The following is a 20,907-nucleotide window of genomic DNA, read 5'->3' as shown; positions in this document are numbered from 1 at the left end:
TCCCACGTTGGGCACAATGCCTGGCGCATACTAGGTACTCAGGAAATACGTGATGAACAAATACATGACCAAAGCCCAGAACCAGCTAACGAAGAGGATTCTTTGAGGCTGGGCTGGTTGAGGCAGGGCGTCGGGGGGATGGCAGTTCAACAGCAGAATCCAAAGAGAGATTTGTGAGTAGACCCAGAGCCCCGGCGGTGAATTAACAACACACTGAATGTTCTCATAGCCTCGTTTTTAATGAAAAGTAAAAACACCCCCAAATTCTGTTTCCAAGTAAAGCACAAATCTTTGGTGTCATGACCGCTTCACTGTGAGATATTGCTAAGGTTTCCATAGCTCTGTCTGGAGCTCTCAAAATCTCTCGGTTATTTTCTCCGGCACCCTCCAGGGAGACGTGGGTGCAGAGCATGGACACGGTTTGTGCTGTACGCCTCCCAGCCTGGAGGGCTGGTACCTCCTGGGTCCATGTTGCTGGTACCCATCTCTGACACAGCTGTATTTTGTCTCTGTGTCTGCCCTCCCCCTTCGCCCCCAGTATTGAGAGCAGATTGAACCTGAGGAAGAACCTGCAGTGCCGGAGCTTCAAGTGGTACCTGGAGAACGTCTATCCGGAACTCAGGTATCCGCCCTGTGGTTTGAGCCTTTGCTAGCTGCAGGGAGAGACCCTCTGCTGACTCAGTCTGGAGAAGGGACCCCCTGTGGCCATCTGGATGAGGGCTTTTAAGTATATGGAGGTCTAAGGCCAGTTGGCTCCGCTTATCCCTGAAACCAGAAAGAGAATTCTGTTAATCAGTAGCATGAGGGATTGAGGTTAGCTGTAGCAGTATTTCTCAGCTGCTCAGATCAGAACTCTGGGGTGTGACCTCAGGGCATGGACTCACTGATTCCATTCCAGGCTGCAGTGTCCTGGGTTGTTCCCTGCTGCCTTGCTGCTAGCGGCCCCTCCCCCATCCCCAGGCCCCGAGCAGTGCAAGTCATTGTAACACAGCCGGGGCGAAATGCCCCTGCCATTCTCCAAACACTGCCCGACCTCTCCAACTGCTGCTGTTACTACTAATCCAAAGAGTAGTGGTTTCTCATCCCTCCCGTGGCTTTCCTCTAGAGTACCCAAGGACTCCTCCATCCAGAAGGGCAGCATCCGACAGAGGCAGAAGTGCCTAGAGTCTCAAAAGCAGAAAGACCAAGAGATCTCCAACCTCAAGTTAAGCCCCTGTGTCAAGATTGAAGACAAGGATGCAAAGTCCCAGGTAAAGTAACTGGCTAGGGATACTTGAACATATGAATGGACTTGGCCTCTATTTCCTGCTTCTACATGAATCAGGTGTCTAGTTATACCCGGAGCTTAACAGCAGAGCAAGAGAAGCACTATCCCCCTCACTCTGGGACTGGGTTCACTCCGCTTGGTTTCCAAATGCACAGACTTTCTCTGAAAGACGCCTCACCGGGCAACTTAGCGCCTATAAGAATTACCCGTTAAATTAGCAGGAGTTTAATGAGGATGTCATTGGTGTCCAAGCTGCTGGCAGTAAATGTGGGCTGATCAGGCAGGGTGGGCAGCACAGCTACCTCAAAAATATGAGATGCAGACAGAAAAGCATCCTGCTGGGTGATACTGTCTCCAGGTAAAATGCCTGCTGTGTGAGTCTCCCCGCTGATTTAACTCTGACTTCCAGACAGTCACGACAGATGTGGTACAGCCTTCCCCATCATCCACCGCCCCCATCTCTGGGCAGGGCCGTCGATCATCCCCTTTCTGCCTCAGCAGGCTTGTGGCTCCACCTCTGCTGTCTCCTGCTTCCCCCAGGTCTGGAGGGACCATCGTCGCCCCTTCTTGGAAAGGTTTCCTTGTGCCTTAGCTGTTTCATCAACACTGTGGGTCAGTGTACTCCCCTCTGATGATAAAACTCTTTTAAAGAGTCACTGACAAATTCACAGCCTGTCTCAGCCTCTGTAGCACTTGCCCTGCTGGATGCATGAAAACACATCCATCTTATAGCTTCCCTCCTGGCTCTGGAGACACCGCATGATACCGATTGTCCTGCAATCCTGTTCTTTCCACCCACTTTTGTTTGTTTTTTTTTTTTTTTTGGCTGGCTCCTCTCCCCACTCTCATACACTTATGGTGAGTAATCACCCAAGTTCTCAGTTCACTGTTCTTTTCTCTATAACTAGTTCCTTGGAGATTTTATCCATGCTTCCAGCTTTGGCAACCTCCTCTGTTTTATTTTTTTTTGTTTTTACATCTTTATTGGTGTATAATTGCTTTACAATGGTGTGTTAGTTTCTGTTTTATAACAAAGTGAATCAGTTATACATATACATATGTTCCCATATCTCTTCCCTCGTGCGTCTCCCTCCCTCCGACCCTCCCTATCCCACCCCTCTAGGTGGTCACAAAGCACCGAGCTGATCTCCCTGTGCTATGCGGCTGCTTCCCACTAGCTAGCTATTTTACGTTTGGTAGTGTATATATGTCCATGCCTCTCTCTCACTTTGTCACAGCTCACCCTTCCCCCTCCCCATATCCTCAAGTCCATTCTCTAGTAGGTCTGTGTCTTTATTCCTGTCTTACCCCTAGGTTCTTCATGACATTTTTTTTTTTTAGATTCCATATATATGTGTTAGCTTACGGTATTTGTCTTTCTCTTTCTGACTTACTTCACTCTGTATGACAGACTCTAGGTCCATCCACCCCACTACAAATAACTTAATTTCGTTTCTTTTTATGGCTGAGTAATATTCCATTGTATATATGTGCCACATCTTCTTTATCCATTCATCCGATGATGGACACTTAGGTTGTTTCCATCTCCGAGCTATTGTAAATAGAGCTGCAGTGAACATTTTGATACATGACTCTTTTTGAATTATGGTTTTCTCAGGGTATATGCCCACTAGTGGGATTGCTGGGTCATATGGTAGTTCTATTTTTAGTTTTTTAAGGAACCTCCATGCTGTTCTCTATAGTGGCTGTACCAATTCACATTCCCACCAGCAGTGCAAGAGTGTTTCCTTTTCTCCACACCCTCTCCAGCATTTATTGTTTCTAGATTTTTTTATGATGGCCATTCTGACTGCTGTGAGATGATAGCTCATTGTAATTTTGATTTGCATTTCTCTAATGATTAATGATGTTGAGCGTTCTTTCATGTGTTTGTTGGCAGTCTGTATATCTTCTTTGGAGAAATGTCTATTTAGGTCTGCCCATTTTTGGATTGGGTTGTTTGTTTTTTTGTTATTGAGCTGCATGAGCTGCTTGTAAATTTTAGAGAGTAATCCTTTGTCAGTTGCTTCATTTGCAAATATTTTCTCCCATTCTGAGGGTTGTTTTTTGGTCTTGTTTATGGTTGCAAATATTTTCTCCCATTCTGAGGGTTGTCTTTTGGTCTTGTTTATGGTTTCCGTTGCTGTGCAAAAGCTTTGAAGTTTCATTAGGTCCCATTTGTTTATTTTTGTTTTTATTTCCATTTCGCTAGGAGGTGGGTCAAAAAGGATCTTGCTGTGATTTATGTCATAGAGTGTTCTGCCTATGTTTTCCTCTAAGAGTTTGATAGTTTCTGGCCTTACATTTAGGTCTTTAATCCATTTTGAGCTTATTTTTGTGTATGGTGTTAGGGAGTGTTCTAATCTCATACTTATACATGTACCTGTCCAGTTTTCCCAGCACCACTTATTGAAGAGGCTGTCCTTTCTCCACTGTACATTCCTGCCTCCTTTATCAAACATAAGGTGACCATATGTGTGTGGGTTTATCTCTGGGTTTTCCTGTTCCATTGATCTACATTTCTGTTTTTGTCCCTTTACCATACTGTCTTGATTACTGTAGCTTTGTAGTATAGTCTGAAGTCCAGAAGCCTGATTCCTCCAGCTCCGTTTTTCATTCTCAAGCTTGCTCTGGCTATTTGGGGTCTTTTGAGTTTCCATACAAATTGTGAAATTTTTTGTTCTAGTTCTGTGAAAAATGCCAGTGGTAGTTTGATAGGGATTGCATTGAATCTGTAGATTGCTTTGGGTAGTAGAGTCATTTTCACAATGTTGATTCTTCCAATCCAAGAACATGGTATATCTCTCCATCTATTTGTATCATCTTTAATTTCTTTCATCAGTGTCTTATAATTTTCTGCATACAGGTCTTTTGTCTCCTTAGGTAGGTTTATTCCTAGATATTTTATTCTTTTTGTTGCAGTGGTGAATGGGAGTGTTTTCTTGATTTCACTTTCAGATTTTTCATCATTAGTGTATAGGAATGCCAGAGATTTCTGTGCATTAATTTTGTATCCTGCTACTTTACCAAATTCATTGATTAGCTCTAGTAGTTTTCTGGTAGCATCTTTAGGATTCTCTATGTATAGTATCATGTCAACTGCAAACAGTGACAGCTTTACTTCTTTTCCAATTTTGATTCCTTTTATTTCCTTTTCTTCTCTGATTGCTGTGGCTAACTTCCAAAACTGTGTTGAATAAGAGTGGTGAGAGTGGGCAACCTTGTCTTGTTTCTGATCTTAGCGGAAATGCTTTCAGTTTTTCACCATTGAGGATGGTGTTGGCTGTGGGTTTGTCATATATGGCCTTTATTATGTTGAGGAAAATTCCCTCTATGCCTACTTTCTGGAGGGTTTTTATCATAAATGGGTGTTGAATTTTGTCGAAAGCTTTCTCTGCATCTATTGAGATGACCATATGATTTTTCTCCTTCAATTTGTTAATATGGTGTATCACATTGATTGATTTGCGTATATTGATGAAATCTTGCATTCCTGGAATAAACCCCACTTAATCACGTTGTATGATCCTTTTAATGTGCTGTGGGATTCTGTTTGCTAGTATTTTGTTGAGGATTTTTGCATCTGTGTTCATCAGTGATATTGGCCTGTAGTTTTCTTTCTTGTGACATCCTTGTCTGGTTTTTGTATCAGGGTGATGGTGGCCTTGTAGAATGAGTTTGGGAGTGTTCCTCCCTCTGCTATATTTTGGAAGAGTTTGAGAAGGATAGGTGTTAGCTCTTCTCTAAATGTTTGATAGAATTCAGCTGTGAAGCCATCTGGTCCTGGGCTTTTGTTTGTTGGAAGATTTTTAATCACAGTTTCCATTTCAGTGCTTGTCATTGGTCTGTTCATATTTTCTATTTCTTCCTGATTCAGTCTTGGCAGGTTGTGCATTTCTAAGAATTTGTCCGTTTATTCCAGGTTGTCCGTTTTATTGGCATAGAGTTGCTTGTCATAATCTCTCATGATCTTTTGTATTTCTGCAGTGTCAGTTGTTACTTCTCCTTTTTCATTTCTAATTCTATTGATTTGAGTCTTCTCCCTTTTTTTCTTGATGAGTCTGGCTAATGGTTTATCAATTTTGTTTATCTTCTCAAAGAACCAGCTTTTAGTTTTATTGATCTTTTCTATCATTTCCTTCATTTCTTTTATATTTATTTCTGATCTGATCTTTATGATTTCTTTCCTTCGCTAACTTTGGTGTTTTTTTTGTTCTTCTTTCTCTAATTGCTTTAGGTGCAAGGTTAGGTTGTTTATTCGAGATGTTTCCTGTTTCTTAAGGTAGGATTGTATTGCTATAAACTTCCCTCTTAGAACTGCTTTTGCTGCATCCCATAGGTTTTGGGTAGTTGTGTCTCCTTTGTCATTTGTTTCTAGGTATTTTTTTTATTTCCTCTTTGATTTCTTCAGTGATCACTTCGTTATTAAGTAGTGTATTGTTTAGCCTCCACGTGTTTGTATTTTTTACAGATCTTTTCCTGTAATTGATATCTAGTCTCATAGTGTTGTGGTCGGAAAAGATACTTGATACAATTTCAATGTTCTTAAATTTACCAAGGCTTGATTTGTGACCCAAGACATGATCTATCCTGGAGAATGTTCCATGAGCACTAGAGAAAAATATGTATTCTGTTGTGTTTGGATGGAATGTCCTATAAATATCAATTAAGTCCATCTTGTTTAATGTATCATTTAAAGCTTGTGTTTCCTTATTTATTTTCATTTTGGATGATCTGTCCATTTGTGAAAGTGGGGTGTTAAAGTCCCCTAATATGAATGTGTTGCTGTATATTTCCCCTTTTATGGCTGTTAGTATTTGCCTTATGTATTGAGGTGCTCCTATGTTGGGTGTATAAATATTTACAATTGTTATATGTTCTTCTTGGATCGATCCCTTCATCATTATGTAGTGTCCTTCTTTGTCTCTTCTAATAGTCTTTATTTTCAAGTCTATTTTATCTGATATGAGAATTGCTACTCCAGCTTTCTTTTGGTTTCCATTTGCATGGAATATCTTTTTCCATCCCCTCACTTTCAGTCTGTATGTGTCTATAGGTCTGAAGTGGGTCTCTTGTAGACAGCATATATATGGGTCTTGTTTTTGTATCCATTCAGCCAATATGTCTTTTGGTGGGAGCATTTAGTCCATTTACATTTAAGGTAATTATCGATATGTATGTTCCTATTCCCATTTTCTTAATTGTTTTGGGTTCGTTATTGTAGGTCTTTTCCTTCTCTCGTGTTTCTTGCCTAGAGAAGTTCCTTTAGCAGTTGTTGTAAAGCTGGTTTGGTAGTGCTGAACTCTGTCAGCTTTTGCTTGTCTATAAAGGTTTTAATTTCTCCATCAAATCTGAATGAGATCCTTGCTGGGTAGAGTAATCTTGGTTGCAGGTTTTTCTCCTTCATCACTTTAAATATGTCCTGCCAGTCCCTTCTGGCTTGCAGAGTTTCTGCTGAAAGATCAGCTGTTAACCTTATGGGGATTCCCTTGTGTGTTATTTGTTGTTTTTCCCTTGCTGCTTTTAATATGTTTTCTTTGTATTTAATTTTTGACAGTTTGATTAATATGTGTCTGGCGTATTTCTCCTTGGATTTATCCTGTATGGGCCTCTCTGTGCTTCCTGGACTTGATTAACTATTTCCTTTCCGATATTAGGGAAGTTTTCAACTATAATCTCTTCAAATATTTTCTCAGTCCCCTTCTTTTTCTCTTCTTCTTCTGGAACTCCTATAATTCAGATGTTGGTGCATTTAATGTTGTCCCAGAGGTCTCTGAGACTGTCCTCAGTTCTTTTCATTCTTTTTTCTTTATTCTGCTCTGCAGTAGTTATTTCCACTATTTTATCTTCCAGGTCACTTATCCGTTCTTCTGCCTCAGTTACTCTGCTGTTGATCCCTTCTAAAGTATTTTTAATTTCATTGTGTTGTTCATCGTTGCTTGTTTCATCTTTAGTTCTTCTAGGTCCTTGTTAAATGTTTCTTGCACTTTTTCTATTCTATTTCCAAGATGTTGGATCATCTTTACTATCATTTTCTGAATTCTTTTTCAGGTAGACTGCCTATTTCCTCTTCATTTGTTAGGTCTGGTGCATTTTTATCTTGCTCCTTCATCTGCTGTGTGTTTTTCTGTCTTCTCATTTTGCTTATCTTACTGTGTTTAGGGTCTCCTTTTTGCAGGCTGCAGATTCATAGTTCCTGTTGTTTTTGGTGTCTGTCCCCAGAGGCTATGGTTGGTTTAGTGGATTGTGTAGGCTTCCTGGTGGAGGGGACTAGTGCCTGTGTTCTGGAGGATGAGGGTGGATCTTGTCTTTCTGGTGGGCAGGTCCACGTCTGGTGGTGTGTTTTGGGGTCTCTGTGGACTTACTATGATTTTAGGCAGCCTCTCTGCTAATGTGTTCCTGTCTTGCTAGTTGTTTGGCATAGGGTGTCCAGCACTGTAGCTTGCTGGTCGTTGAGTGAAGCTGGGTGTTGGTGTTGAGATGGAGACCTCTGGGAGATTTTTGCCTTTGATATTACGTGGAGCTGTGAGGTCTCTTGTGGACCAGTGTCCTGAAGTTGGCTCTCCCACCTCAGAGGCACAGCACTGACTCCTGGCTGCAGCACCAAGAGCCTTTCATCCACACAGGTCAGAATAAAAGGGAGAAAAAGTAGAAAGAAAGAAATAGGATAAAAGAAAATAAAATAAGATAAAATACAGTAAAGTTATTAAAATAAAAAATAATTATTAAGAAAAAAAATTTTTTTGAAAAGTAAAAAAAAAACCGGATGGGTAGAACCCTAGGACAAATGGTGAAAGCAAAGCTATACAGACAAAATCTCACACAGAAGCATACACATACACACAAAAAGAGGAAAAGGGGAAAAAATAATAAATCTTGCTCTCAAAGTCCACCTCCTCAATTTCGGATGATTCGTTGTCTATTCAGTTAGTCCACAGATGCAGGGTACATCAAGTTGATTGTGGAGATTTAATCCGCTGCTTCTGAGGCTGCTGGGAGAGATTTCCCTTTCTACTCTTTGTTCGCACGGCTCCCAGGGGCTCAGCTTTGGATTTGGCCCCACCTCTGCGTGTAGGTCGCCGGAGGGCATCTGTTCTTCGCTCAGACAGGATGGGGTTAAAGGAGCCGCTGATTTGGGGGCTCTGGCTCACTCAGGCCGGGGGGACGGAGGGGTACGGATGCAGGGCGAGCCTGCGGCGGCGGAGGCCAGCATGACATTGCACTAGCCTGAGGCACGCTGTGCGTTCTCCCGGGGAAGTTGTCTCTGGATCCCGGGACCCTGGCAGTGGCGGGCTGCACAGGCTCCCCGGAAGCGGGGTGTGGATAGTGACCTGTGCTCGCACACAGGCTTCTTGGTGGTGGCAGCAGCAGCCTTCGCGTCTCATGCCTGTCTCTGGGGTCCGCGCTTTTAGCTGCGGCTCGCGGCCGTCTCTGGAGCTCCTTTAAGCAGCGCTCTTAATCCCCTCTCCTCGCGCACCAGAAAACAAAGAGGTAAGAAAAAGTCTCTTGCCTCTTAGGCAGGTCCAGACTTTTCCCCAGACTCCCTCCCGGCCAGCTGTGGCGCACTAACCCCCTGCAGGCTGTGTTCACGCCGCCAACCCCAGTTCTGTCCCTGCCTCCGACCAAAGCCCGAGCCTCAGCTCCCAGCCCCACCTGCCCTGGTGGGTGAGCAGACAAGCCTCTCGGGCTGGTGAGTGCCGGTTGGCCCTGATCCTCTGTGCGGGAGTCTCTCCGCTTTGTCCTCTGCACCCCTGTTGCTGTGCTCTCCTCCGCGGCCCCGAAGCTCCCCCACTCCGCCACCTGCAGTCTCCGCCCGCAAAGGGGCTTCTAGTGTGTGGAAACCTTTCCTCCTTCACGGTTCCCTCCCCCTGGTGCAGGTCCCGTCCCTATTCTTTTGTCTCTGTTTAGTCTGTTTTCTTTTGCCCTACCCAGGTACTTGGGGACTTTCTTGCCTTTTGGGAGGTGTGAGGTCTTCTGCCAGCATTCAGTAGGTGTTCTGTAGGAGTTGTTCCACATGTAGATGTATTTCTGATGTTATCTGTGGGGAGAAAGGTGATCTCCGCGTCTTACTCTTCCGCCATCTTCCCCCTCTCCTCCTCTGTTTTCTTGATTCACAAATTCTGTATCTTCATCCATCCATGAATTCATTCATTTATTCATTCATTCAACTCTATAAACATCTGTGTCCTCTGTTGACTGTGGAGATGCACAGGTGAAGGGCTAGGTTGCAGGCCACCATGGCCCCTCAAGGGATCTAATGCAAAAAGAAGCAAGTCAGCAGCCATTTTGATATAATCTCTGTCCTGGAGAGAGTTTGGTCCTCAGTGCTATAGAAGTGCAGAGAGATGATATCCAACTTCTACACAAGGATTGGGGAAGTCTTCCCAGAGGATCTGAAAATGAGCTGTATCCTGAGAGATGAGTAGAAATAGGCCAGGTCACGAAGGGAAGAAAGGGCAGGTGGGCAAATCCAGCATGTACCAAGGGCCGGGGCTGGGAGCCAGGATGCCTTTGAAAGGCTGCAGGGAGATTGTGGTCAGAGGAGTAGAATGGTGAGGGAGCAGCAAAGGTAAGACTGGAGAGGAGGGAAGAGGCGTGTCATGGCCCCTTTTCCCAGCTGAGGAGACTGACTTTTATCCTCAGGGGTAGGAGGCTGTGAGAGCCCAGGAGGTGGCTCCAGGATGGCGGGTTTACACTCAGACATCCCTGCCGGACTCTCTCTCTCAAACACAGGGTGATCTAGTGAGTCCACAACCACAGCAAACGCCTCGGAAACTCAAGCCAACAGATGGCTCCTAGCACCTGTCAGGCTCCCCGGCCACCTCATCCTGCCACTAATTCTCTCCTGTCCGTTTTCCGTGGCTCCTCTTTCTCCCACATCCCCCATTCCTGCAAATCCCGTCCCTTCTCCCCTCAGAATAGCTGCTCATGGCCCCAACATTCGCTTCTTCATGCCAGATCAGTGGCCCTCAGCCTCAGCACTCTTGACGTTTGGGGCTGGGTCACTCTGTGGTAGGGCCCATCCTGTGTACTGTAGGCCGTCTAGCAGCATCCCTGGTGTCTGCCCACCAGGTGCCAGGAGCACCCCATACATACCAGTCATTGCCAGTCAAAGCTGTCTCCAGGCTTTACCAAATGCCCCTGGGGGACAGAACCACCCTGCTTGGGAACCACTGTGTTAGATGCTGGCCACAGCCTCCAGTAACATGTGCTCACCAAACCATTGTTCCCCATCCCCATGCAGCCTTCGATGGCTCCCCATTGTCCGCCACAGAAACCCACACTCTCAGCCTGGCATTTGAGGCATCGCACCACCAGCCTCCAGCTTGCTGAGATGTTTTCCAAAAATAATCTCCGCTCCAGCAAGACACGGAAGGGGGCTGCCTGAGTCAGACAGGAAAAGGGGAAGGAGACAGAGGTGTCGGTTTCACTCTAGGTGTGGCAGCCTGGTTGAGAATGATACCACTTGTCAGTGGCATTTTGTAGAATGTGTGAGTAGATAACACACATCCCTGTCTTCTGAATCCATGTGTGGGCCCTGCTCATGGGGATCGCAAACAGCCAAAACGTTATCATCCCCCTTTCCCTGAGACAGAAGTTTGCCGCATCTGTTTCTAGCAAAGTAGGGGGTTTTCTGGTACTTAATGTCTTTGGCTGCCTAAGGAAGGTGGCGGGGGGAGCCATGGGATCTCTGGGGCTCAGGGAGGGGCCACCCAATAGCCTGGCCCAGGGAGAAGCTGCCAGGCCTTTATTTGACTAGAGGAGAGTGGTACCTGTTCTGGCTGACGTCCCAGCGGAGTGCGAAAGGGGACAGGAGAAAGCTGTTGCTGTGGGAAACTAAGGTTTAGCAGAGTAACAGGGTTCAAGTGAGCGAAGAGTTCTTTTGTAGAAAATCGTGCCAAGCTGTCACTCCTCTGTGCTTTGGAGAGAACAGTTGGGTGTGTGTGGCAGCAGTGCGAATTCAGGATATGGGAAGAACACAGGAGACAGGACGATGTTCAGTTCCCTTCAACAGATGACACCCACCGAGTGTGCACGGTGCCCTGGGCACCAGGCTGCATGCTGGGGTGCCGGGTGGGATTACGCCGGGTCAGACACAGCCCTCTCCTAGCGGGACACGCGGCCAACAGCAGGCCTGGGCTGCCTGTCCAAGTATTCTGAAGGTGTTGAACCCACTGATAGAAATCCGCATAGCAATTTCAGCTAGACTCGTCCCCCAAGTGTGGGCGTGTGGGCATGTGCATGTGTTTCTGGGCGTGTGCACGTGTGTGCGTGGAGTATATACCCTTGCAGGACTGACTTACACTACGTTTCTCATGCTTTCGGTGTCTGCTGCTCTTTCCTACGTAAACTACCCGTCCCGTCGTCCTCCTTCCCAGCGCCTCCTGCTAAGGTGATAACCCTCCTTTGCCTCTTCTCCCCCTTGCATCTCTCAGCCTGTCCTGCCTCTTGGCCTGTCCAGAGAAGTTGCATCTGCCCCTCAGACCCCTTCCTGTGCCTCGTTCACCTTCTCTCCTGCCCCTACCTCTCTGTCTCTGAGAGGCCACGTCAAGCCGATTAAGTAGGTGTTACTATTATCCTCGTTTTGCAGATGATGAACGTGAGACCTGGAGAAAATTCTCCAAGGTCATACACTAGTAAGTGAGGATTTGGAAGTAAGGCAGGATTTGGAAACCTGGCTCCATAGCTCTGCTCGAGCTACTGCTGCCGCTGGGGTCATGGCTCGTTCCGGGCCCTTTGATTCAGTTTAATCTCGGGAGACCCCTCCTCCAGGTCGTAAGTATTAAAACGATAGATCAGCTCCTCCTTGACAGGAGATAGCTGGCAGGAGCTTCCTCCTCTCGGCCACTTCCCAGTGGCAGCTCCTGTGAGAAGGGAAACCAAGGTCACACCCCGTGTCGGGGGCCGGGGAGGGGGCAGACCAGAGAGTAGGCCCCTCCCCTGACACTGATGGGAACCGGGCAAGAGTATGAACGGAGGCCCACCCGCCGCGGACGCCACACCAGGCCAGGGGACACGCGTGGCACTGGCTTCCAGCCTGGGCTGCCCCCCTTTACTTCCCACCCCACCTCTGTCCCCCACTGTGAACTCCCAGCCTGCATCTCCCTGCTTGGTCACTCCCCTCTCAAGGGTCCCCCTAGGGCCTGGGTGTGTGGACCTGGGACACAGTCCATCCTCTGGAACGGACCCAGGGGAGAGAGATCCACACAAGTCCCGAAATCAGGCTCAGGTTATTTGGGTGGTAGATTCCAGCGTCTTCAACACGTGGGGTGAAAGAGCTGCAGAGGATGGGGCTCGGGGGCCCTGAGCTCTGCTTCCAGCTGGCCACTGACTCTCCAGGTGGCGTGTCCCCGTGCACGTGGCTGTCCTCATTGTTGAAAGGAGACCGTCCAACCATGGCTGTCCTCTGGCCCCAATGCTGGCTCACGACCCTGCTCCACCGCAGCCCCATCCACCCCTCACCCTCCCTCCCTTCCCTTTCTTTGGCTGGTTTGTCAACCTTGGGAACAAAATATCTAACCTGAGTGTGTATTCAAGATGGCAGCAACCTGATGCCGTGGGTAGAAAGAGAAATACGTCATCAGTTTGTAAATGTGTGAAGTCGCAGAAGCCTTCTGGGTAGTAAGTTTCCTCTCAATTTTATTGGATTCCCTAGAAAAATATTTGTGAAAGATAGAAAGAAGACAGATGCACCAATCTCACTGTATCCCCATTTAAAGAAAGGGAAAAAACATAAATGAAAAACTTTTTAGTGTGTCCTCCCACCTGGATCCCCGGCAGTTCAGCCTACTGGCTTGTGAAGGATGCGTGCAGGCCACTAGGTAGCCTGGGTGGGTGAGATGAAGATCAAAGCTCTTCCCCCAAACCCGGACTCACATTGGCACCTCTCGGTGAGTCTGCCAGTGGGACAGGTTGCCAGCGGTCACCTTCCCTGCCTGATACCACCCTTCCTCCCCGGCTTTCTCAGCACACCCTTAGGAATGGCCCCATCACGACTGCCTCTCCAGCATCTGTCCTGGGAGGCAAGGCAAAGGCAGTTTTCCAAAGGAGGATCTGCAGGCCGTCTCTCCTCCTGTTGGCAATCCTCCACTATCTCAGCCAACGGGCGGAGAGTAACTGAGCACTTGCTCCCTGTTCAGCACCATACTGGGCACGTATATGTGTCACCCTCCGAGTACGGGGCTGCTGTAATCTGCATTTCAGAGCTGAGGGGACTGAGGCGCAGGGTTAAGTAACTCACCCAAGTTTATGGGGTTAAAAAACAAGCGAGCCAGGGTCTTAGCCCCGGCAGTCACTCCAGAGTCCAACAGCCTGGCCTAACACAATATGTACTGGGTGTATTCTTACAACTTGGGAGGAAAGGACTCGATGGACTGGAAACAAAGATCCCCAAAGTGAGTCTAGTCCCAGTTGAAGGAGAGGAGCGTGTCTCAGAGCCGCCCCTGGTCAGAGCCGCCCCCACCAGGGCACGGCTGAGCTCTGTCCCTGCGGGTGATGAAGGTCCCCCGCACAGCCAGTCAGTGCATCTGGGGGATCCCGCAGCCATACAGGCGCATCAAGAGGTCGGCTGAACTAAAGGTTCGCTTGGACCCACTCATTCATTCCCAGCATCTTGTCTGAAGCAGGCTTCAGGGCGTGTTCGATGGACGAGGGCAATGCCCAGTGTGGCCTTCGAGGTTTGAGGCCAGCCCGTGGCCCTGGACGCGCTTGGCTCAGATCCCGTCTCACCAGGGAGGTCCCGCATTCACAGTCAGCCCCAGGGTCTGCCCCTGGCATTGCCCAGAGCAACCACTGACCTCAGTCCGCCTTCCATCCAATCGTACCTACTTCCCAGGGTGGCTGTGAGGGTCACGTAGACAACGGAAGGTGAACAATCAAGAACAGAAGCGTCCCTCGGCACCGAGTTATTTTGGCCGTCTAACCACAGCACAGCCAGCAGGGCTGCCTCCCATCCACTGTTTCTTCTCCGTTGTTTACTCTTCCCCACACGGGAGAATTTTTGAACAGGGAACTCACCACCAGCAGAAAATGATGTATGCTTCTGCCCTAAGGAAAACACAGCCCCCTAACGTCTGTCCACATGGCAATGTTTCTCTGTCCTCATCCAACCACTCCTTCCCATGTGTTGGGAAAATGATGGTTCACGGAGACTCTCCTCCAGGGGCTGGGCAGTGGGCTGAGTGCTCCACGAACATCTGCTTGTTTCAGCTTCACAATAACCCCCACTTCACAGATAGGGGTTTCACAGCAGGCTTAGAGGAGGTGACCAAGGCTACCCAGGTCATATGCTAGTAGCACCAGAGCAAGGTTCAGACACGGCCCTGCCGCCTCCAGATACCAAGCTCTTAAGACTAGGCTAGGTAATGAGAATTTATTGCTCAGTGCTCTGTGGTGACCTAAATGGGAAGCAAACCCAAAAAAGAGGGGATATGTGTTTACAGATAGCTGATTCACTTTGCTGTACAGCAGAAACTAACACAACATTGTAAAGCAACTATATCCAACAAAAACTAAAAAAAAAAAAAAAAGGCTAGGCTAGGGTTTCTCAACCTCAGCACAGTTGGCATTAGTACCGGGTAATTCTTTGTTGCAGGGACTGTCTGTGCGTTGTAGAATGTTTAGCAACATCCCTGACCACACCCACTAGGTGTCAGTAACAGCCCCGACCTAGTCATAATAGTCAAACAATGCCTCCAGACACTGCCAGCTGTCCCCTGGGTAGGTGGCTAGGGGCAAAAGCACCCCAGCTGGAAAGCAGTGCCCTTGCCTACTGGCGGTGGCTCTCGACCATTCTAAGATCAGCCCCTGGGCTTGGGCCCCAGCTTAGCTTCATGCCTGCTCCCTTCAGAACTTTACTCCTTCAGGTATCTCCTCTGAAGAAAATCTTTCCTCTCTGCTTCTCCAGCCAGTGCAGGACAGTAAGCCCCAGGCTAGCTGCCGTGGCCAGGTGAGCATTTACTAGCGAGAAGTCTCCTCCCCCAGTGACGGGTCACTCCTGTCTCCCACCCACACTGGCAGCTCCAGAGACTTCCTCCGAGCACAGAAGGCCTTCAGGCTGTCCGGCCTGGACCATCCCCTCCCCAGCATCAGTTCCCCTCTTCCAGGGCAGCAGCAAAGAGGCTGGAGGGCCAGGAATGGACTGCCTCCTCCTCGACCCCTTACCAGCCCGTCCCAGAGGGGCGAGGCATCCCACACCACCTCCAGGATGGCCTCTGGGTTAGCTTCCATGGATATGGCCGTGTCTGTGTGCATTGGGTTGAAGGCTGTGACTTTGCCAGTCCCCGAAATGGAGCCGTCAGTGCTCACCGATCGAGGCCAGGCCAGCCTGAGCAACCACTGCCGCCTTCTTGAATTCATTTCTGACTCTGAGATTCATTTAATAAACCTATTCATCACCGACCGTTCTGCAAAGCCTGACAGGCCGCAGAATAGGAATCGGAAAACCTCTCGTTGCTTCCTTCCCCACCTGCTCCCATGTTCTGCTTCCCCCTTAACTCTCTTCTCTTGCATATGTGTGGCCACAGAGCTGCGTCCCTCTGGGGAATTGCGAGGCTGAATTATTTCGATGCCAGTAAAGCACCAGCTAATGGAAAGTCCACATAGTATGAGGGCTTCAATACCTGTCCGTGCCTGTGCACGTTCTCCCCCCGGGTGTCTCGAGGTGGTTTCCTCAGAGCCCCCAGGGTACCATATACATTCCTTCCCGGAAGGCATTTGTGGATGGGGTGTCTCAGAGTTAAAAGGACCACCACTCCCCACCCTACCCCATGCCATCCTCAGCACTTCTGGTTTTTGAAGCCCCTAAGGGTATTCAAAAAGAAGTGCCCAGGGCTTCCCTGGTGGCGCAGTGGTTGAGAGTCCGCCTGCCGATGCAGCGGACGCCGGTTCGTGCCCCGGTCCGGGAAGATCCCACATGCTGCGGAGCGGCTGGGCCCGTGAGCCATGGCCGCTGAGCCTGCGCGTCCCGAGCCTGTGCTCCGCAACGGGAGAGGCCACAACAGTGAGAGGCCCGCGTACAGCCAAAAAAAAAAAAAAAAGTGCCAAAATGGTGGTATATTTTAAGTTTTTATATTTAATCAATTAATGCTTTTAACATAAAAAACACAAAGCTAGTGTATTGTAGTGGTCGTAAGATAATTACGGGGTTTATTTTTAAGATGCTAATTCACGGTTCACTGCAAGCTGTGTGGTCAGGTAGTGGGACGGAGTGATGAGCCTCATCTTCTTTCCATGTCGGTGACTGTGTGTTTATCCTCATTTCCAGGCAATGCAGAAGTCTAACATTGAGGCCAGTGGTACGGTGGGCCTGGGCAAATGGCCCCCTGGCAGCCCTGCCCTTGTACCTGGGCCCTGCTCTCCCCCCGCACCACAGGCCAAGGAATTCTCAGGGCTCACGCCTAGGACCTGTGTCCACCTTCTACATTACACTCCCCAAATGTGTAGGACCCCAGAATCCACCACCCTAATGACCCGAGCCTGATTTCGGGACTTGTGTGGATCTCTCTCCCCTGGGTCCGTTCCAGAGGATGGACTGTGTCCCAGGTCCACACACCCAGGCCCTAGGGGGACCCTTGAGAGGGGAGTGACCAAACAGGGAGATGCAGGCTGTGAGTTCACAGTAGGGGACAGAGGTGGGGTGGGAAGTAAAGGGGGGCAGCCCAGGCTGGAAGCCAGCGCCACGCGTGTCCCCTGGCCTGGTGTGGCGTCCGCGGCGGGTGGGCCTCCATTCATACTCTTGCCCCGTTCCCATCAGTGTCAGGGGAGGGGCCTACTCTCTGGTCTGCCCCCTCCCCGGCCCCCGACACGGGGTGTGACCTTGGTTTCCCTTCTCACAGGGGCTGCCACTGGGAAGTGGCCGAGAGGAGGAAGCTCCTGCCAGCTATCTCCTGTCAAGGAGGAGCTGATCTATCGTTTTAATATTTACGACCTGGAGGAGGGGTCTCCCGAGATTAAACTGAATCAAAGGGCCCGGGACGAGCCATGACCCCAGCGGCAGCAGTAGCTCAAATAGAGCTGTTGGGGAGAGTGGGTGTAGGGGTTACTTTGTGTACCTGACTTAGGATGACCTCTCTGAGCCTTACCTTCCTCATCTGTAAAAGGGGAATAATGACAACACCCACCTAATTGGAGTCTTGTGATTAAGTTAACATGTGTAAAGCTCCCAGAACAGTGCCTGGCACATAGTAGGTGCTCAAGAAATGTGAGCCTCTATTAGCCATCTTGTCATGGTTCCGACGTTACCTCCATGTATACAGGCGTCTTCCCCTTGCAGCTTACCCTGGAGGAAGGCAAATGGTTTGCGTAGCATGGTGATGTTCACAAGGCCAGAAGAGTACATTTCCTAACGTTTTATTATTTAAAAAAAAAAAAAAACTGAATAGATACAGAAATCGAACTCAGTGGAAGAGTTTGAAGAACCCCCGTGTACCCATCCCCAGGCTTCAGGAATTCTCAACTCACAGCCAGTCTTTGTTCGTCTCTATTTCCATCTACTCCCCAGGGAGTACTTTCTGGTCTAGGTCGTCTCTCGACACCAAGTGGCCTGGTGCAGGGACAGAAGGTCCACTGGACGGTAAGGGTGTCGTGGAAGAGGAGAGGTACGGCCCTTAAAGGGGTCCTCTCTGCAGCTCCCCTCGGGGCATCCGATTCACAAGTCTTCGTTGCCCCGTGATAAGACAAAGGACAGATGTTATCCCTGTTTTACAACCTAGGAAAAACCTCTTGCAGGTTCACGTTTGACAACTATTATGCCAGCATTTCCGCCCCTGATCGAAGAGCTGGGCGGTGGCCCGGGCTGCTTCAGCAGTTGGCTGCTCTCTGGTCTCTGGCGCTTGAAGGAAACATTCCTCCTTCCTCGTAATGAACCTCACCGAATGCCCCGTTCCCTTCGCCTCCGTCAGAACTCTGCATGTCCATCCGATTCCTTAGCCGCTCCCCATGCAGGAGGTCCGGGGCCAAGTGCTCTGTCCTCCTGGAGTGCTGGCGTGCATGCGCCCTCTTGGAATGATTTTATTTCTCACAACTTCCTTCTCTCCTTCCTTCTCCTCTCCCACCCCCTCCTCATTCCCTTTGCCCCTCCATCTGCCTCTTGTCACAATTCTCACGTTCTCAGGGCGCCAATTTGGACTCCTTTTCAAAGAAGGGACATTCTAAAGACCGCTGGGAGGATGGGGGGTGTGACCTGCCGGGTAGCTGCGTGAAATGTCAAGTGTGGGGAACAGACACCAATCCAAACGGAGAAACTGGAGACCGTGCAGTTCGGCCGGGGTGTTCTTCAGTCTCCTGCCCAAAGCCCAGAATTGGTCCTTGCCTCTCAGAGGCAGCCTGCATGCCCCAGGCCAGTCCCCCTCTTGGGAGAGGGGCGGGGACTTCACCGAGGGTGTGACCCAAGAATCTCTGGCTCTTGAGTAGCATTTTCCCAGGTCACCTGTTGACAGTCGATTCCCGCTAGGACCGCCCCCCCGCCCCGCCCAGTGCTTCGTACCAAGCTGTGCTAATTGTCACACGTAGGCACAGCAGTATCCCAACAGGGGTGGCTTCCAAGCATCCTGAGGTGACCCTTTCTGGCCTCTTCCCCTCCAGATCTGGGCCTTCACGTACACCCAGCAGATCCTCCAGGAGGAGCTGTGCCTGTCAGTCATCACCTTGTTCCCTGGCGCCCCGGTGGTTCTTGTCCTTTGCAAGAATGGAGATGACAGACAGGTAAGTGCTCAGCGCGTCTGCCCTGGGACGTGGCCGCCGGTGTAGGTCTAAGTCTCGTGTGCAGGAAAAGAGAGAAGCTTCAGAGGAGGAAGGGTTGATAAGGAAGAGGTCCTCTGGTTAGGAGAGGGAGGGAGGGGCCTCTGATACCATCCGTGGTGCCCACAGCAGCGATCCGCTGCCGTGTGAAAGCCTGTTGACCGCGCTATACCTCAGCTTGCGTGTGTATCTTGTACTGCCCTGTCTTGCTCCGACGCCCACCCAGGATCCCAGAGCAGGAGCATACTGGGACAGAGCCTGCGGGGCCACAAGGATGAACAAGACTCGAACCTCTGCCTTCGGGGGCCTTGGCCTCTGGCAGGATGTCCAGCAAAGTTCATAGCACTCTGGATGTACCTTGTGCCTAGTTTCTCTGGCGGCACAGTGTTGGCTCCACTCAGTTTCCTGCCAACTGGGTCCCGGTGTTAGAGAGACTGAGATTCAAGTATCCATTTTCATGGCTCACTGGCTGTGTGACCCTTGGCAGGTTACTGGACCTCTCTGAGCTTCAGTTTCCTCCTCTATGAAATGAGGTTGATGATGCCCATCACACAGGGTAGCTGTTTAGAGCAGTTCACTGAGATGGTCCATGATACCTGGTCAGTGGTAGCTCCCCAATACGTGTCCCTCCCCTCCCTCCTTGTCCAGTGAGGTGAAGTCTGGGGAGCAGCAGCACGAGACCCCCTCTCTACTTGGGCCCCTCGTGTGCTGAAGCACTTTGGAGGAGCAGAGGTTTGGCTTCAGGTGCTGCCCAGGAGCCCCTCCCCGCTGCTGCCTCGCCATCCCCCCTCCTCATTCTCACCCACTTCTTCATGACGGTGCAGATACCGAGCGTGGATCATTTCTTTGGCTGCTCCTGTGGCTAACTCGCTTCACATTTTCTGGCCTATGGCTTGGAAAGTTACTGCCTTCTAATGAGTTTTCCTAGCAAACATATTGATTTCGCCTTTACTTTTTTTAATCCGATAAAAAAAAAAAAGAAAACCAACAACAATACCTGGCAAGGCAATTAGTTGCAGTTTTCTTCCTCCATGAGACCATGAAGTCAAGTCTCTGGATGACCCTAGCCATGTGGTGTCAACATTTCTGATTACGCTGGAACTCCCAATACTATTGCTAGGACCCAGGACCTTAGCCAGAGAATTCTGGTTCATCCTCTCCCCTCTCCATCTTCCCAGCAATGGACCAAGACTGGTTCCCGCATCGAGCATGTGGCATCCCACCTCTGCCTAGACACAGACATGTTTGGCGATGGCACTGAGAACGGCAGGGAGATCGTTGTCAATCCGTGTGAGTCCTCACTTCTGAGCCAGCACTGGGACCTGGTGAGCTCTTGAAGATCCGTGTCGGAACCGGCGGGGGCCGTGGGGTGGTGCTTCCCCGGATGAGAATCGGACTGGAAACCAGGCTGCAGGCAGCCCCGAACTACTGCAGAAGCCCTGAATGGGGAGGCGAAGGCAGAGCCCCCCCCCGCCAGGACAGGAACGGCTGTCAGGGAGGATGCAGGAAGAGACTGCAAGCCAAGAGCAACTCAGAGACAGACAGATCCCCGTGTTCTCAAGGCCGTTAAGTTCCAGTCCTGGCTGGGTCTGCCCCTGCACGGTACCTGGAGGCAGAGATCTGATGGGAAGTGTTGATGTGGTTCCCTGTCTTAACGAAAGAGGCCAGAGAGAGCAGCCTTCGTCGTCACTAGGCCAGGACTCGACTGAGAGACGAAGGGCGTGAGAGACGAAGGGCGGAGGTGCTTTTCAAAACAAATAAAGGAACCGTGGAAGTTCTGTCTGTGTCTCTCCTCCTTTGTTTCCACTTAGGTTAGCTCAGAGCTAGGCTGAGTTCTCCTTTGAGTCGGGGTGGGCAGGTGGTGGGGCCTTGTTGGGGGTGGAAGAAGAGGACGGAGAGAT

General features: G+C 49.5%; 1 protein-coding gene across 2 annotated transcripts in view; it reads left to right on the top strand.

Annotated features, from left to right (window-relative positions):
* The window catches only part of GALNT14 (polypeptide N-acetylgalactosaminyltransferase 14), a gene marked incomplete at its 5' end in the record, with an annotated part of 224,201 nt that extends 203,500 nt beyond the window's left edge, over positions 1-20,701 (top strand). Inside the window, 4 exons of one of the 2 annotated variants that reach the window (XM_082852067.1) lie at positions 539-622; positions 1,106-1,250; positions 18,851-18,970; positions 20,185-20,701. In XM_082852067.1, the coding sequence (XP_082708193.1) occupies positions 539-622; positions 1,106-1,250; positions 18,851-18,970; positions 20,185-20,343 (508 nt within the window). In that variant the 3' untranslated portion in view covers positions 20,344-20,701. The remainder of the gene's footprint in view (positions 1-538; positions 623-1,105; positions 1,251-18,850; positions 18,971-20,184) is intronic. The other variant, XM_082852068.1, reaches the window with a different exon arrangement.
* Positions 20,702-20,907: the final 206 nt, after the last annotated feature.

Source organism: Leucopleurus acutus (genome assembly GCF_964270905.1).
Source record: "Leucopleurus acutus genome assembly, chromosome: 12".
NCBI lineage: Eukaryota > Metazoa > Chordata > Mammalia > Artiodactyla > Delphinidae > Leucopleurus > Leucopleurus acutus.
Note: the sequence above shows the minus strand (reverse complement) of the source record. Positions and strands in the feature narration are given on the sequence as shown.